The following is an 18,669-nucleotide window of genomic DNA, read 5'->3' on the forward strand; positions in this document are numbered from 1 at the left end:
CCTACTACCTCTTAGTCTAGTAGTAATTTTCTTCACAATGTTAAAATAAATCATAAATTCGAACCCCGTATTTTTTAATATTATTTGATATTGAAAAGAAAATGACTTTTTTTTTTCCAACTTTAAAAATAATTTTTACTCAACTTCACCCAGTCATATCATCAACTTTTTGGGGCGGGGGGGGGATTATTATATAGTAATAATTTACGATAGGCAAAAAAAAAACAAGAATAATTCATGATAGGTATTTTCCGTTCCTAAAAGCAAAAGAAAAAGACATTTTATCCGACCTAAAAAACCAAACATTAGCCGCGGCATCCATAAAACGTTGCAAATCCAAGCCTTGGTGAATTCCACGACCACGATTGAATGGCTCTGCTCTGATGCGTTTCTCTTTCATCCACGTGTCCAAGATTAAATATGGGTTGGGGTCTCGAAATGGATGCTCCAGATTCACGTCCCAAGTCCAAGTCCAAGTCCAAGTTTTCAAGCCGCACCAACTTCGTTACCAGAAGAAAGAGAAAAAATAATTTGATATTCTCCAAGTCCAAGTCTCCACCTTGGAATTATCATAAGAATTCATATCATATATTTTTGTGTTGTCTTACCAACCAGACTCTTGAATCTTCGAAGGCCTCTCGTTTTCTTCGTTGTTACTCATAACCCCAACACAAAACGCTTCCCTTCACACTGCGCCAACTACAGTCACAGACTTCATAGTCCCAGAAGCCCAGGTATGGCCTTCCCTCCTCCTACCTCCTAATCTTGTTCTGTTTCTTTTTGGTGGGTTTATTTATTTATTTGTATATTATCTTATTTGAAGCTTTGATTGTTTTAAAGTACTTATCTTGAAATCTGGAAAAATGCATTTTTAATCATGTTAAGAGTCTTTGGTTGAAGTTGGTTTTCTGGTTTATGCCTTATTAGGATTGGGGTAGTATGTGATTAAGCAAACTGATGAATGTGATTGTGAATTTGAATGACTGTGAGGTGATTAGATTGCTTGAAGTGTTGCAATTTATTTTCGGAATCTTGAATACTAGACATGGGGTTACTGTGGGCTACAATACGTTAGATTGGTTTAAAAAATGGACTCTTTTAGACATAAAGAAAATGTTTGGTAATTGTAAAGGAATGGGGATTCTTGGAATGAGTTAAAAATTGTGAAACATGCACTGTTGAATGTTGTGCGTGATGATAACAAATTAGATAATGTAATAGCTGCTGAGTCCAAGATGCAAGAAGAGAGACATATTAAGCTAGCTACCGTCTCGGTCCATCCATCTCTGCCATGACCAGCTAATGTCTGAATTTGCGGTGGTTAAAAGTTAAAACCTGTTGCAAAATCCCAATTATTGGTGTGATTTAAAATTTTGGATTCTTGGGGAAGGGTTAATTTTCTTTATCCATCCTCTGATGAAGCATAATTTTGAGTTGTGTATGTAAACAGTAATGTTATAATTCTAAAGGCTGTTGCCTCCACTATTAGGGAGTAATTACTCCCAAAAAACAAAGGCAAAGAAGCTTCAGTTGAGAGTGAAGGTCATATGGACAGGGGAGGGCCCAAGACATAACCCTTGATGTCTCAGAACAGAATCACACAGAAAAGGAGAAGGGGCCTAGCTGGACAAATCATATAGCGGATATAAGGGTTTCATGAGTACTGTTTGTGCATTCATAGTTTCAATACAACATGTAGAACAGTAGAAGCTATGAATTCTGTATGTTGTGGTGAATATGATAAGATTGAAAAATGTGCTAAAAGTTCATCTGATTGCATGGGTTGCTTCCTTTCTTTCTTTTTTCCTTCTTTCTTTTTACTCTTATGAAGCTGATGCTGTTTCTCGCTGGAGATTACTTCTCCATCTTTACTTTCTTTTTTGGAGCAGTGTTTTAGAAGGCTATGGTTGTTCAGTCTAGGGAGAATGGAAACTAATGGTAGCAATTCTAATTTCCAAGAAAAGCAACCTTCAGATGCTTCAAATATTGTTGGTAGGGAGAAGCGTACTGAGAAAGAAGTCTTTATTAATCATGGTATGCCTCTTTCCCCAGAATCAACCCCAGCCAGAAAAATAAAAGGAGCTGTTTTTTTTTTTTTTTTAAAAAAAAAAAAATTATGAAAACCAAATTTATTTTCCTGGCCAATAATGAGTCTAGTGTCGGTACAGGTTGGTATAAGTGTGGCCAAACCTTATAACAGAACTCTTTCTTTTTTTCCAAGTCTTTCTCTGAATTGTGGTGTGAATAAGAGTGGATGTTCCAATTGGTGTTATTAATGTGGTGCATGATATATGACATTTTAGAAGCATGAAAGGTAATATCTTTCCTCCACACTTGAAAGAAGTCATTATGTCAATTAGTTGAAGAATTTTATTCAGTAAATTATTAATATCATCGAGATTCAGACACTGACTGCTGCTTGAAAGTTATCTAATCTACTTTTGGGTACTCTATGACTTGTTTTTCTTTCTTTCTCCCCTTGGATGATTAGAATCTTGTGAAGTAGTATCTTATTCTATCAATAACATGGATGACCTTATGGTGCAGCTGAGATAGCTTGGCATGAGAGGAGAAGAGAATGGGTTGGTGATGAGTCTCAGAAATTGAGAAGAGCGCCAAGAGAACCAATTATGAGGTACATTTTTGTACACTTACTGTCACACTGATGGTCTAGATACTGATAGGCTGCATCATTTCTTCTGGTCACTTGTTCACTAGCTCTACCAAAAAGTACTCCTTGTTTATTTGGATCCAGGTGAGTAATAAGTTATTAGCCAATAATCTAGGGGAAAAGTGAAGCAGTGATCTACATTTGTGTCTCTGTGTGTTGACCTGGGAATCCTCTAAACAAGGGTGGAACCAGGATTTTTGGAGGGGTGGGCTACCATTGACATAAAAAATATTAGCCAAGTTTTTGTGGAGCCAAAAACTAGTACAATATATATTTACACAACTAAGTTTGTGGTCTGAAGTAACCAAGAAAATAAGTCTGTAGTTTTAAAGCTGCATTTTGGGCTTTTTTTCCTTATAAATGGGTGAACTATGTTTTATATGGGCTAAATAGGGCTAGGCTTAAATGTGAAAAAAATATGAATTTATTGAGGTAAAAAAGTTTTGTGCCAAACTTTGCACTGGGCTGCCCAGGGGTGCCCACACGTGGTACTGCCTTTGATTTTAAATAAGAGAAGGCCAGTGGTAGGGGACTTCCCTATCACTAATGTTTTGAAGCGTTGACTACCATGGTCTCATTTGAAGCCTATTTTTGTCTTGCCGTTAACTTTTTTATTTTTTATTTTCGTTAGCTGTTCTACAATTGAATTCCAAATCTGGCATGGGAGTTGCAGCATGCATTTTTTTTTGACATGATTTTATGTAAAGGATGGATCTTGAGGAGATTAAATTAGCATCTCTACTTGACAATATTTGTGCTCATGAAGAAGCAAGAATGATATTATAAAAAAAATAAAAATAAAAAAGCTGAAGACAGTTCACTTGTATTCTAATATCTGAAATAAATGAATTTGCAATGTAAGTGAAAGAATCATATGCTCCTAGAGTTGCAGTTGGTGGGTGCTATCAATTTATTGGCTATGTGTCCTTCTGTGATATCCTCTTGTAGTGGGTGTGCAAATTTTTAGTTCCCTGTTCCAGAGGAAAGTAATGAAGGGATCTTCTTTTTCAGCTGGACCACAACGTATGAGGATCTTCTTTTATCTACTGAACCGTTTCAGGAGTCCATACCTTTAGCTGTAAGTTTCTCTGATTAGTTTCCTTCTCTTTCCTTTTTTAGATGGTGTTGATGTGAACAATTTAAATTGGTGGGTTATGCAGGAGATGGTGGATTTTTTAGTTGACATCTGGCATGAAGAAGGCCTTTATGACTAAGTGATGTATATCCTGTGCTCTTTCTGCGCAGTAAGAATTTTGCATAGTTTTGTTTGTGCTTTAAATTTGTCATTCAAAGTAGAGTTGGTTTTCTCGTTCCTGATCGTGTAAACCATAGTCTTTGCAGTGGAGATATAGATAGAGATCCATTAATCTTAGCATATTTCGTAATGACAGCGAAGAATTTGCGTAATCAACTAATCAAATTCTGTATTTCACTTTCGATATTAGATTGGATCAATTAACTTTTTGCCTTTTGACTACTCTTCTTACTGCAATAATATATGAAAGTTGTGGACTGGAAGTGTAGTGTGATTATAATTGATGTCCTGTGCTACCACCGCCAGTTCTCGTCCCTTCCGTTAATACAAGGTTTCGGGTTTTGGGGTTCAATTCCTACTGCTGGTATAGGTCGTTGAATCCATCTCATTCCAAATGATATGGTACACATGCAGAACTTCTTCTTATGAAACCAGCTTCCAAGAAAATGTGTCCAAGAGTTCATATGGTATCAATATGACATTACAAATTCCGTTTTCAAATATTTAGGCCCAGCCAGGAATGCATTAGTGGAAGTCCTTGAGATCTCGTTTATTATGATAAATGTGTACATTCAAGCGGATCAAACTCCAGCTTATGCGAGTTTTTATAAAAAAATAATTAAAATTTACCTCCTCCTTACAAAAATGTCAGTTTTTACAAAAACCTTCAAAAATAATAAAAACTTACTTAAATAGACACAAATTCCCTTAAAAATTAATACCCAACATAAACTTAAAAAGTTGCAATATATTTTATCACGATGCTTGATGCCATTTGGGAGTCTTGAAATGCAGTGGTTCTGACTTCTGAGGGGCTTTTCAAGACAACCACAAGTCTCAATGCCACAAATATATTTGTCTGTTAACTTTTTAGTTTTTATTTGCACATCCAAAATGTCTTTCTACTCAATTCCATTCCAATAAAGAAAAATTATTACTTTACCTTTTAAACAATTAATCATAAGATCTTCATAAAACCAAACCAAATACAATTAGGAGGGCAATCAAATTTTCGTTTTCTAGCATTTTCCTTCCTCCTTTCTTTTTCCGTTGATCGCCATGGCACATAACCAGGGGTTGGCTGGGGTGTCTTTAACAAGAGAGACTTTCATGCAATAGAGATTTCACTTTTTGCAATTTGCGACCAATAGTGCAATGACCCGCATAATAATTTTTTCACGTGTTATTACATTATTGACCGACTAAAGATAACACTATTTTAATATTCCCATTATAAATTACAATAAAGTTTTTTTGGTCTCTAACACCCCTCTCCCCCCCCAAAAGAGAGTTGAAAAATGATTCTCTCTCTCTCTCTCTCTCTCTCTCTCTCTCTCTCTCTCTCTCATGTTCAGCCAACCGACCGCAATTCTCAATTGCAACAGAAGCAAGAGAACCTTTTGAACTTTATTGGTAATATTTCAGCAAACAAAAACTCTGATACAGATAAAAATATCCTAATTGAAAGCCACGTGGGACTCACATAAAATGCATCCTGCATTGGCCAGCCACCACGTAGTCTAGACACATCTTTTGTTACTATATCCCTCCCAGATGTAGGAAGACAATTGAACTAATGCTCTCAGCTAGAGAAGAAATCTTCTGGCAGTTAAGGATACTTCACAAATATTGGAAAGATAACCAAAAGAAAAATGGAACTACCTATCAGAAGTAAGGATTAAAGATAGACAAGTCTACTGACGTTTCTGACACAACCAGAATTGAGGTTAAAACAGGCAAGACATCAGCAGAGCTTGGGTCATCCTATTTACACACACACACACACACACACACACAATATATATACTATCAAAGTGAGAGAACATTCTACATTCTGTATTCCCTTTTGAAATATGTTACTAATTTAAAATTTCATTATTTGGTAACCTTGAAACATCAGCTTCACTCAGTTCATTCCCTCTTCTTGTGACAAACTCAATTACAGCTTGAATGGCCCCTTCAACTGATTGCTTGATCTTATCACATATAGCTGATGTGCAACCATGCAGAGTAGCTGCAAGGATTCCTCGAGAATAAGATGAAGTTGTTAGACTTTTGGTTTCAATTTTGAAAAAACATATTCATCAAAAAAGCAATTACCTCGTTCTTTGTCAGTAATATGCACACAGAGGAAATAATTCTGTTGAAAACCTCAGATGGATCTATAGAAGCATCCTGGGAATATGGAAGAACTAAAAGATTTCCGTAGTTTTACATTTGTCCACCCATGGTTTCACATGAAAGATATGATGAGAGAACAGAAGAAAAATCGGATCATCATCAGATACTACTTTTTCGTCTCTTTCTGAAAAGATTTTGTCACAAGGGTAATTACCACCTTTTAACGCAATCAAGTTTATGAGAACATGACAGTACATCAATTCAAACATAAAACCTTCCAAATGTAAATCAAAGACGTAATTTTTTAGCTGCATGATGATGATATACCTCTTTTTGGAAAGAGAGGTGCCAGATAGCAAAGAACCTGCAAGGCAATATATGAAGAATTACATACTATTCCAATATCATTTATTTATTTTTTGAAAAGAAATAGCATAAACAATAACATGAAATTCCTCCAAACCTTCTAATTTAAGACAAAAGCTTAAGAACAGCTCATTGCCAGGCCTAAAAACATGCTAAAAAGGAATATGATTATGATAGCTTACTGTCAAAATTAAGTAACAATGTGAAGCCACAACGACAATCAACTACACCAAAGCAAAGCAATCTGAAATTTGGAGACAGGAATGACATAAGTGTTTTACTGAAAGACTTGCAGAAAAGAAAAACCAAAAAAGTGCCTCGGGGCTTACAACAATCAATTCATACGACATACCTCTGAAAGCACCTTTCGGACACCTAAATCTTGCTCACCTAGCAAGAATTGTACAGCTTCAACAAGATTATGCCGTTTACTGTGCCAAGCTTCAGATAGCCTCCAAATAAAATCATAAGGATGTCAGATCATGTAAGAGAATCAAAATATAGGCCACTGACAAAGCAACAGAAGGTAAAGAAACCTTGGCAATAGATGTTCTAGAACACATGTAGCGGACCAAACGTCAAAGGTTCTTCCTTCAATATGCATTTCTGGTATCAGACATGCACAAAACAAAAGACACCACTAAAATTTTAGTTATACTTTGAAAACTAATACAGAAAAAGAACACCAACTTCATTTGTACGTTAGATAAATCCTTAGCAATGAGAATAAACACTTGGGGAAGAAAATGATACTCACATTAATAAGGAACACAAATAAATCCCCAGGGAATACCCAACCAACTGTCAGGAAGCAACGTTGAACTTCATTATATGTCTACCCACAAGAAAAAGAAGAACTCAAACATTGAAAAGAAGTAACATAATTATTGACTACTGAAACTGTTAGCCATCGACATCAGCACAAAACCACAGAAACCTGTGTGGTCAAAGACCATGAAGCAAAAGGCAGGACCACTTTCTGACAGTACCGAAGCATGTAAGAGATTGTGAAGACTGCATGTTGCCAAAAAGGCAATATCTTGATCTCTTTTATACCTGATTGACAGGAAAAAGAAAAAAAGGTAAGATCCTTATTGATGTGTATGGATGTGAAATTAGTGAGGATGTGTGTATCCATGTTTGGCCTTGAAAATCTATAAGCACACTACCAGAAAGAAACTATTTTAACAAAGACTTGTACATAAAACATATATGTATACTGCAGAATCATAAACATATACAGCCAGGACGAAGAACAAATTTTATATTGTCGAGTTCGTAATATTTTTCAGTATTGTGGCACTATTACTGCATTTTGATCGTTTTTACAAGCTGAAGATATCTGACCACAGTACGACTTCAAACATAACCAAGGAGAATAGAGGCCTTATAGACAGGGCCTATTTTGCGGTTATCACGCTAACCTCCGTTGGTTTTGGGGACTTAGTTCCTAAAAATAAAGTACTTGTTGTTGTCCTGAAACTGATCTGCTTTTACTATGGAGCACCTGTTACTGGACGTTTTTTAGATCTTGTCGGACATTATCTTCTAGATTATTTTTTTTCACACAGAGGCAACCAAATGGTGTGTTAAGTTTTTTGGTGCGTTACTGTCAGTTCCTATTCTCATAGGAATTGGAGGATTGGGCATTCATGTTCTTGATAGAGAGAAGGCCAATTGGTGATTACGGTGATGATCATTTTTACACGTTTTGAGGAAGGTTGTTCGCCGTAGTCTGGCTATTTTTGGGCATTACCATTGCCTTTAAATCAATTTCCTTGTTTTTTTTCAGAATTCAACGTTTGCAGGTAATAGTTTTTGTGTAAATTCTTTGTTTTGTTTCAATTTTGGTTAGTTATGTTTATATCTTAGTGTGTGTGCAGGTTCAATTACTTCCCTGTGATGTAAAACGAATTTTATCAGTGGTCTTATCAATGCTGGATAAATTGGGTTAGGCTGCCCCTACTGCCCGCACAACAGCTGCTCACCCTCAAAACTACAACAGGCTTGGAAGCTCAACCGATACAGAACGGGTCCAACAGCTCAGGTCAGTTCTAGAAAGTCTTTGTTTTGTTTCAACAACTCAGGGGAAACAATGTCGTCCATTTTCCACTGACAAAAAAAAAATATATTCAATGTCAATAATAACAATCACATAATTTCTAAAAATATATTCAAATTGCCACCAAGAACAGGGAGAACCGATACAGAACGGGTCCAACAGCTCAGGGTCTCTTCCAGAAATTCTTTGTTTTGTTTCAACAGCTCAGGGGAAACAATGTTGTCCATTTACCACTGACACAAAAAAAATTTAATTTTCAATGTCAATAATCACATAATTTCTAAAAAAAATATTCAAATTACCATCAATGAGGGAGGTAAAAGTGCAAACCTATAGCTGCAGAGGTAGGAATAATGGCACCAGAAATAATATTATTTTCATAAAATAAAGATCCATAAATAAGTTCACGAATACCATCAATATCTACTGGCAATCACTTATTCTACTGGATCGGATTTCACGAAGCCTGTTCATATCATACACGACATGATCGGGTCGTCCAAGCAGATTTTAAATCAGCTCTTTCAAACCAAGAAAAAGATGTTGAAGAAGATTATACGGGATCGTACATGAAGGATTCACAACCACTGATGAAGGATTCCTCGAAAAGTTAAGGATTAGTAATCCTTTTTAGAAATCGAATGGATGAGGGAGGGAGGGAGGGAGGGATAGTAATCCTCTTTAGAAATCGAATGGATAAGGGAGGGAGGAGGAGGGAGGGAGATTCTCATCAACAAGATCATTTTTTTTAATCTGCACGAGAATTTAAATTCAGAGTTACATAATCGTAATAAGTAATGACAGTGCTAACATGGTTAAATTATGAATTATAACAATAGCTTTCTAAAAATTCCCACTTTATGATCCCCCTTAGAGAAGTAGCACAGAAATATAATTTTTTGTCAAGATATCCACATGTCTGGGAGGGAGATTCTCATCAGCAAGATCATTCTTTTTAATATGCATGAGAATTTTAATTCAGAGTTACATAATCGTAATCAGTAATGACAGTGCAAACATGGTTAAATTATGAATTATAACAACAACTTTCTAAAAATTCCCACTTTATGAACAAGTCCCCCCTTAGAGAAGCAACACAGAAATATAATTTTTTGTCAAGATATCCACATGTCCTAAGCAGTACATAATTAAGGGAGGGAGGGAGGGAGGGAGGAGAAGAAGCACAACAAGTAAGCTTCCTTATTAGAAGCGGAAGCGGGGATTAAGATCGTGGTGTCTTCTTCTTGCACTAGTTCAACTTCGGCTTCAACAACCATAATATTAGAGTTGAGAAGTGTTTGTGGGTGCATTTCTTTGTGTTTAAAAGCATCCACAATTGACTCCCAAAACCACCTCATTAGATAAAATTTAGGGAGGAAGAAAACCCACCTCCAACCATGCTCCCTATCCAACTCCTAAAATAAAGAGACCTCTAGGAGCTCTTAAATCTGATGAGAGATAATGAACTCCTAGTGGCTCCCTATAATTTAATGATACCCTATTTAATGAATATTTTAAAACTTTTAATCAATATTATATTTTTTCATAGAGATGGACCATTTATGTTAAATTAAAATATAATTCTAGCATTTATGACTCCCTAAACTAGAGAGTATGATTGAAGTTGAAATTTTATAGAGAGCTCATAAAATAACTTTTGTGTGTTTTTAGCTAAATTTTAACTAAAAAATAGAGAACATGATTGTAGATGCTCTAACTTGAACCGGAGCATGTAAAGCTGATTGAATAAGTTACACTCCAGACCCAGATAGATAGATAGTTAGTTAATGTAAAATTTGCAAAATTCAATTAATGTAATCAATGATTAGAGAAGGATCAATTATTTCACTTACGTTTTATTAGAGTTGAACATGGTGAGTAGGGTGTAGTTATTAAAATTACATTTATTTCACAATTCAATATATCATTTTTGATCATTTTATATTAGAGTAAATTAGTAATTCAATAAATAATTCGGTGATAAGATGTACTGAGTTAGTTTTAAGTTTCGTCTAACAATATAACTACAAAAATAGCATCTCTCAAAGAAAAAAAGCAACAAAAATAGAAATACGCATAAATATGAACTACAGAGACGACAACAAGAATAATACTAATGGGAAAATTTTCGAACTCTTGAAAAGATCAAAGTAAAGTTTCCTAGTTTTGAAAACACATGAAATATGAACAATTGGGGAATAACAAATAGTGTGATGATTCCCTTCATACTTTATATACCCTGTTTCACCTATTAACCAACCATTTGCATGATATATTAGAAGAATAAACTACAAATTTTAATGCTTGTTTGAATTGATATGTAATAGTAAAATAGAGATTTTAATCTTTCCCTTGAGAAATAAAGAACGTGGAGGAGAAAATGAACAAAAATAATAATAAGAATAATTGCTATGATATGGTAACTTGTAAGCAATCAGCAACCTTGCGTTACGTTTTGGAAATTTCAATAGGCCTTAGTCAAAGCATATGTGGGAACTTTTGGCTATGCCACCTCCACCAAGCCCCTAAATTTCAAAGCAAGAATATTATACAATCATCCCATGAATAATAACGGCTGTTGACAATAATAGGTTACTGCATTTTATACCTTTTTATTTGGTGCTCCGCCTAAGGAGTGTCTCTTGGGTCCGACAGTCCGACCAACTCATCTGTGTGACTATATTTACAAGCACATATAAGATTCAAATACAGAAATCTATGTACGTGTGAGTATGGTTGGACGGATGAGTTGATCCCATGATTGGACTCAGAGAATTTTTCCCACCCGAGATTTCTTTTATTTACACTGTACTGTACCATTGATGATGCTTGATGCCATTTGGGAGTCTTGAAATGCAGTGGCTCCGACTTCTGAGAGGCCTTTCAAGACAACCGCAAGTCTCAATGCCGCAAATGTATTTGTCTGTTATCTTTTTAGTTTTTATTTGCATATCCAAAATGTCTTTCTACTCACAGTTCCATTCCAATAAAGCAAAATTACGGTTTTACTTTTTAAACAATTAATCATAAGACCTTCATAACATTAAAACAAATACAATTATAAGGCAATCAAATTTTCATTTTCTAGGGACGGATGGGGTACCCTAACACCCCCTCCCGCCCCTAGAAATTAAAAAAAATTCCTACCAAATAGCCATGGCTCAAAGCCAACCCAGCCCTCTCCCCTCCCCACCTAAATGGCTCAGCCCACCACCCACCCCAATTTGGGTGGCTGTGTCCATGCCTAATTACACAATAAGCTGATCTGTCTTAATTATTTTAATTTTATAGGCCCTCATCCCCATTGACTAAAACAAAACAAAAAACAAAAAAGATTTGAAACTCTTATTGGCAAATCATAAATTTCTTTGACTCACTCAAAAAATTTACATCTTCCTTACCATTTTCACAATATAGATTTTTCGTCTCTTTTTTTCCCCCTAATAAAATGAATATAGGGATCTATGCCTCCTCCAAAAGTAGCGTTTTAGTAGGGCATAAAGGAATATTATAATTACGGTAACGTCCCGATCCGGTTGACTGATTTCAGTTTCAACAGCTGCCTTGGAAGTGCGCGTAGCGTTGTACCCGTGATGTGCATATAGACCAAACCAAAACCCGTTTCACAGATAAACAACTTGTGGCATCCATCAAACACGTAATACTCCCAAAACCCAAAATTGTTTTGATGCAAAACAGCTTCAATATTTAATAACATCTAGTCTCATTGAGCTTCAGCTTTGTAACTAGCTTTCTCCTCCTAGATTTCCATTGCTTTTGAGACTAGTCTTCTCAGGTCAGATTTCTTGATTGCTAAGCAAATACAGCAAATTCTTGTTAAATTTCTGTGAACCCTTTTGCTAAATTTAGTTAAAGAAGCCAAATTTGAGAGCACCCATTTATTTGGTTTTGCAGAAAGAAGCGAAATTTATTAAATCTGTGAAAGCCCATTTGTTTGGTTTAAGTGTTTGATAATTTTGTACTTGATTTTGTATCTCAGGGCAGATGGAGATTGACAAGGCAATCACAGAGTGTGATGATCGAAGGCTCAAGACGAAGTACAGCAACGCTATCTATGTTATTCAGAGAACTCTTGCGCTGTACTCGTAAGTTCTTCTGTGTTCCCTTCTGGGCATTGTTTGTTTTTGTAACTTTTCCAGCTTCTTGCATTTGTTCTAAACTGGATGCTGTGGTTTTTTGGGTCAATGCCTTCATCTTAATAGCTTAATATTGTAGGGATTAGAAAAGGAGATGGAGTTTTGAATTTTATGCTTCGGGTTGTTTAGATTTTAAGTAATATGTAGGCTGTTCAAACTGAATCAATTAGTTGTAAGCAGGACCAGCTTAACGGTGGGTTTGTTCTTTTTCATCTTCCATATAAACGAAACTGATCAAAATAATTTTTTGTTCTTATTTTTGCTACATTTTCTCAGACATTAAATGAATTGAGCTAAAACCACTGTATCAATTACGCTGTGACAATATTTCTGCTCCTTCTCAAGTTTGCTATAATTGGTTTACTCTCCCCTGTATATATTTCATTTTGAACTCAATGCAGTTACTGAAGTGTTGTTTCTGATTTTTAACATGTTTAGGTTTGCATCATGTAATGCTCTTACTGCGAGGTGCTTTAAACCTAAAATATAGTAAAAGACAAAATCAAATTGGTTGGTTAGTTGATTCCTGATACTGTCTTGATTGGCAAATACTTGGATATTGATGTGTGGAAGTATCTTGTAAAATACTTATTTGAATCTGAGTGATGGATTTGAATCCCAGTTAACGGTACTCTGCTTTTACTTGTCGGTACTTGTCCAGTTTGTCGCTATCCCTTTAAGATTCTTTAGATGTATACACCACGTGTTGATGGCAATCTGGGCACTATGAGCCAGAGGCTTGCAAATTTCTTTATGGATTTTGCATATATCTCATTCTTATCTGGAAAGATATTCCTACCAAAAGGTCTTAAATTACACCACCCTTGAATTTTTGTTTGTGCAAAATACTCTTTCCTAGCTTGACGACAAACATTAATTTAAAGACCATTAGATGTTTCATTATTACATACAAGATGGTTCAAATGAAACATTGTGGGAGAATAATAATATAATAAATCAAATAAGTAAATGCACTTGAGGTGCTCCGGCTCTCTTGATACCTTAGAGTTTGGAATTTCACATTCGAACTCTGCTGTTGAAACATCGAGATTTGACTAGTCATGCTCCTTAGTCTGCATGCAAGTACTAAATTGTTTTCATCAACAGAATTGAGGAGGTCGCCTTCAGCTTTAATGGGGGAAAGGATTCAACTGTAAGTTTTTAAGTGATTTTTCGTGGCTTATCTATCAGTTACCTTCTGTGTCATTGATAAATAGTAATAACTTCGTTCTGTAGGTTTTGCTGCACCTACTTAGGGCTGGCTACTTTTTGCATAAGGGGGAGAAAAGCTGTTCTAATGGTGATGTAAAAGACTTTCCAATCCGAACAATATATTTTGAGTCCCCATCTGCTTTCCCCGAGATCAACTCTTTTACTTATGATACGGCCACTACGTGAGAGATGCTCCCCTTCTTACCTTTTTTTCCCTTTTTGTTTATTTCTGTCTTTAAATGTCATTGTATGATCATAAAATTTCTAGTTTTAGCAAGATTATAGGAATGCTTTTGTTTAAATTTATTAACTTTTAAGCCTATGAAATGTTGTAGCCTTCAATTGACATTCTTATTTAAGCAGCTATGGTTTGCAACTGGATATCATTCGCTCAGATTTCAAGTCTGGCTTGGAGGCTTTACTTAATGCGAAACCAATCAAAGCTATTTTCCTTGGTGTCCGTATGGGTGATCCTACTGCGGTACTTTGATTTTCTATATCGGCAAAGTCACAATCATATCGTAGACATATCTCTGGCTATCAGATTATCTTCCAGAGTTTTGTGACAAAGATGTCTAAACTTTTGTGATATTTACAATCTTGTAGGTTGGTCAAGAACAGTTCTCTCCTAGTTCACTTGGATGGCCACCTTTCATGAGGGTGAATCCTATATTGGATTGGTCATACAGGTATTCATTTACCATATGCTCTGTCCTCTATTTTCTTTATTTTTGGCAAATGGTAAGGGCTGTTAGAGAAAAAGTTCATTTCTACTCGAAAAGTGCATTTCTGTCGTTTTCAATATGGCTGGAGGAATCGTCATCTCTTCACAACAATCAGAATGGGGCTTTAAAAGTGTTTCTAATACCATATATCTGTCAAATTCCTTCAGCTTCTGAGCGCATCATACCTAACTTTTTGCCTAAATTCCATGCTAAGATTGATCCTTTTGCACTGGACTAATTTGTTTCATTTTTATATCTCCATGAATGTTTATGCTGATTGTAATGTAGAGGAAATGGTTGTTATCCACTTAATCTGAACTTTCGAGGGGTTTGACTTCCATGTATTTCATTGCAGAGATGTGTGGGCTTTTCTCTTAACTTGCAAAGTTCCATACTGCAGTCTATATGATCAAGGGTAATACTTTCTCTATGTGGCTTGAACTGTTGCTTTGGTTCTTGGCTTTTCTCAGTGCTCACAAGACTTTTGAGTGTTACAAGTTGGTTATTGATGCAGATATTGTCACATGTCATTTGATTTCACTCTTCTGTTATACTCGTTTAGTCATGTTCGGCTAATTGGTTTCTGTTATTTTCTTCGTTCTCACAGTTACACTTCCATTGGAAGCATCTATGACACAGTTCCAAATGCATTATTGTGCATTAACAATTCCTCCGGCAGCAAAGAAGTATTTAGACCTGCATATTTGCTTTCTGATGGAAGATTAGAGAGAGCTGGGAGAGTTAAAAAACTTCCTTCATCAGTTAGTGGGCATAACCCTGCTGTTATCAATGGCCTTGACAATATGGACTTGCATAATAGAAGCCTACTCACGGCCTCAGCCATTGCTGTGGGAGATGAGATTTTGTAAGTCGTTGTTGGTATTACTTACTTTTATTGCAATCAATATCCATAATTGTATTGTTTTGAGTGTAATGGTCCTGTATACATTGGATGTGCCATGATATCAATGATGAGTGATTACTCGTTTAAATTTCAGGTCTTTTTTTAGACTTTCAATAGAAACCATTTATTCAACTCTTGATCTTCTTTTGTATTTAGTAACCTTCATCTAGAAGAAAAAAAGGGTCTTTCTTCTTGAAGAAAATGGGGGCCAGGGTGGTTTAGTTTCATTAGCCAGCCATTTAGGTTTTGTCCTTTCTTTTTGGTGCTTTTGTTCAATATCTAAAGATTTATTGTTTTTTGTTGTATTTTTCCTGGATTCATGATTCTGACGTGTAAATATCTTTCATTATCTCGTGGTTTAAGGCTAAACAATCACTAATTGTTTCAAAATTATGGTTATACCCTTGCGAAATTGGATTTTAGCACTTCGAGTTAACTTTTGTAGTGATCAAGCAGCGTTACATGATCATTTTTTTTCTTTTATTTTTAATTATCACATATGCAAAAAGAAAACAGAAACAGTCAGTAGTGTAGGGGACTGACATAGTATCAGGTAACTTCAAAAAATAAAGGACAAGAAAGTGTTGTGGAATGAAATGAGCTTCAAATGTTGTAGCCTTTAGTTCTCAACCCAGTGTTATTAGTAATAACTTATTACTGAAGTTTATTGTTTTCTTTGTATCTGTTTGATAGCTCAGGTTTGGCACTGTTGAGGATCAAATAGGGCCTTCATTGTGTAGAAAGCTCCATTCTTTTGGCTGGTTGGTATCACAAACTGCTGTTGTTCGGAATGATGTGAGTTACTGTTGCAGAATTAATTTAGTTAAACCACAATTTGGCCTAGTTACAATGTACCTATTTGCCAACTTATGTCACTGCAATGATGGATGTGCAGTTACTTATGGAACTTGAAACATGCATTTACTCACATCACCTTACTGTTTCATCTTCTATGACATTCTTTTGGTAACCAACAGATAGATTCTGTGGCTGAAGAAGTCGAGCGACGACAATCAACTGATGATATGGTAATCATTACAATCTGTTTGAGAGTTATTTAGGTGGTTTCTTAGTGATGAAATGAATGAGGGATTTGCCTTTCTTGGTTTTTATTCTTTATGCAATTTTACTTTTCATGACTGTAGGTATTTATATATGGAGGGGTAGGCCCACTGCACTCAGATGTCACTACGGCAGGTGTTGCAAAGGCTTTTGGGGTTCGTCTGGTACGTTTGTTTTTGTTGAACTTTCTCAATCACAAAACAGTGATATTTCATTGAATCTAGTAGTCTTTCATTTTGGGAAAAAAGGAAAATCTCTATTAACCCTGCAACCTCAGGGACTTGTAAAATGGTGTTCATAGGAAGATCATTGAGGTGTCCTAATTCGTGCCAGTTTTCTAGTTGTCCTCAAAGTCTCTAACTGATCAAGGTTGGTCAATTTTCATTAATTTAGGCTCCTGATGAAGAATTTGAAGAATATCTGAGGCATCTTATAGGTGATCAATGCACTGGTGACCGGAATGAGGTACTTAGATGTCGAGAAATTTCTCAGATAGCATATGGTCTCGTTGTGTTTTTTTTTTTTCATCTCCTGGTGGTTACTTTCCGCGTACTGTGTTCCCGTAAATTTTTTTATTTTGCATATCTTACTGTGCCAGAGTCTTCACGGCATGAATTTAATCTTGTTCTTGTTTTTTTTTCCTTCTCAGATGGCTCTGTTGCCTGAAGGTATTACTGAGTTGTTGCATCATGAAAAGCTGATTGTCCCCTTGGTATGTATTTGGAAGGTCACATATGATAGTTTTGTTTTTTGTATCTCTGGTCAGCTAGAATTTATGATACTGTACTGAAGCTTCCACTGTCAAAAACTGCTTAAATGTCTTTCTCTTGGCCAATTTCTGTGCATAGATATCTTTCAATCGATAAAGTGCTAATCTTATATAGCATGGCATCTAATGATCGTCTCTTGCAGATTAAGTGTAAAAATGTAATAATCCTTACTGCAACAAATGCCTTGGAGCTGGATGAGGAGTGGAACTGTCTAATTGAACTAATGACATCCGATGATGTGCTACTAATGATGCAATCATTTGTATCTAAGCATTTGACAACAAATCTTACAGATGTATGTAATTCTGTCTTCCATGATATTGTCAATATATTAAGTCTTGAAATTTTGAGTGTGTACACACACACACACACATTGATATGTTGGGTAATGTTGTTTCCAGAAGTCTCTCCATATTATTTGCTAAGTGTTAATCTGAACCACACATTTAAAGAATGAGCCACCTGATCAATGCAGGTAGAAATTGCTCGACCTCTGTCAAAACTTTGCCTTGAATTTCCAGACCTTTACATTGGTAAGTGCCTTTTGAAAACTGTACATTCCTCGGAGAATGTGATATCTAGTATCTTATTTCAATTTTGATCTTCATGTGAAATATCAAGGTTGTCATCGCAAATCCAGAAAGGAGCCTCTTGTACTTTATTTCAAGGGCAAGGTACAAGAACATTTCCCAAGTTCCAAATATGCAATTAAGTTATGCAAGTTGTTCTACTGAATTTAACCCTTTGAGAACTTTGGTTGCAGGACCAAGATCGAATTGAATCAGCTGTAGAAGCATTGAACAAGAAGTTCTGTCCGGGGGCTTTCGTTGAAATCAACTCCAGTTAATGGCAGCATTGTTCAAGTGGTCTTCTCATGCTTCAAATTGCTGAGTTATTCCACACTTGAACCGGCCTCTCTTATATGAAAATGTTGATGGAACAAGAGGAAATCCTCCCCATGTATTTGTTGGATGGAACAAGGAGATCATTGCAATGGAATTTTAAAGGGGAGAGAGATGAGGAAAGAAACTGGGCAAAGCCCCCTATAATTGGAGGGAAATGTTAAGAATTACGTTATTATGAACAACTAGGTTAAATACAAATGTACTTTGCACTAGATGGAATCTCACAGTTCACTACCATCACAATACTATTCCATGTGATAAACTGGATGGTTCTTTTAAACTATTCAGTTTTATCTTGATTAATAACACAAATCCAATGAAAAACTGATGGATTAAGGTTGACCATTACTTGACGCGATTCTAAATTGATTTATCATGTTACATGTATGAACTTTTGTAGAATGTGATTTGTTTAGATTGAAGATTAGAGGGACTCTAGGCTTAAGTTGTTGGTTTATG

The 18,669-nt window shown here is 35.7% G+C and overlaps 2 protein-coding genes across 3 annotated transcripts; both read left to right on the forward strand.

Annotated features, from left to right (window-relative positions):
* LOC18769463 lies at positions 467 to 4,148 on the forward strand. 2 transcript variants are annotated; one of them, XM_007204107.2, is made up of 5 exons: positions 467 to 734; positions 1,890 to 2,034; positions 2,548 to 2,635; positions 3,683 to 3,749; positions 3,832 to 4,148. In XM_007204107.2, the coding sequence occupies exons 2-5, from the start codon at positions 1,926 to 1,928 to the stop codon at positions 3,883 to 3,885; spliced, it is 318 nt and encodes a 105-aa protein (XP_007204169.1). In that variant the 5' UTR covers positions 467 to 734; positions 1,890 to 1,925; the 3' UTR covers positions 3,886 to 4,148. The 2 variants fall into 2 exon arrangements, with proteins under 2 accessions (XP_007204169.1, XP_020424068.1); XM_020568479.1 differs by having other exon boundaries at positions 521 to 734; positions 1,854 to 2,034.
* Positions 12,082 to 18,558, forward strand: LOC18771195 (FAD synthase). Its single transcript, XM_007204501.2, has 17 exons — positions 12,082 to 12,271; positions 12,476 to 12,581; positions 13,740 to 13,785; positions 13,869 to 14,026; positions 14,208 to 14,325; positions 14,451 to 14,533; positions 14,925 to 14,984; positions 15,177 to 15,434; positions 16,172 to 16,268; positions 16,451 to 16,501; positions 16,619 to 16,699; positions 16,929 to 17,000; positions 17,185 to 17,247; positions 17,448 to 17,600; positions 17,781 to 17,838; positions 17,927 to 17,979; positions 18,069 to 18,558. Exons 2-17 carry the CDS (start codon positions 12,481 to 12,483, stop codon positions 18,150 to 18,152), a joined length of 1,536 nt encoding a protein of 511 aa, XP_007204563.1. The 5' UTR covers positions 12,082 to 12,271; positions 12,476 to 12,480; the 3' UTR covers positions 18,153 to 18,558.

Source organism: Prunus persica, chromosome G7 (genome assembly GCF_000346465.2).
Source record: "Prunus persica cultivar Lovell chromosome G7, Prunus_persica_NCBIv2, whole genome shotgun sequence".
NCBI lineage: Eukaryota > Viridiplantae > Streptophyta > Magnoliopsida > Rosales > Rosaceae > Prunus > Prunus persica.

Excerpts from the sequence above, each read along its gene's own strand:
- LOC18769463 (XM_007204107.2), top strand. The coding sequence starts at position 1,926 with ATGGAAACTAATGGTAGCAATTCTAATTTCCAAGAAAAGCAACCTTCA. Across the intron at positions 2,035-2,547 it reads AGAAGTCTTTATTAATCATG|CTGAGATAGCTTGGCATGAG; the intron begins GTATGCCTCTTT and ends CTTATGGTGCAG. Across the intron at positions 2,636-3,682 it reads CCAAGAGAACCAATTATGAG|CTGGACCACAACGTATGAGG; the intron begins GTACATTTTTGT and ends CTTCTTTTTCAG.
- LOC18771195 (XM_007204501.2), top strand. The coding sequence starts at position 12,481 with ATGGAGATTGACAAGGCAATCACAGAGTGTGATGATCGAAGGCTCAAG. Across the intron at positions 13,786-13,868 it reads ATGGGGGAAAGGATTCAACT|GTTTTGCTGCACCTACTTAG; the intron begins GTAAGTTTTTAA and ends TTCGTTCTGTAG. Across the intron at positions 17,248-17,447 it reads AAAAGCTGATTGTCCCCTTG|ATTAAGTGTAAAAATGTAAT; the intron begins GTATGTATTTGG and ends CGTCTCTTGCAG.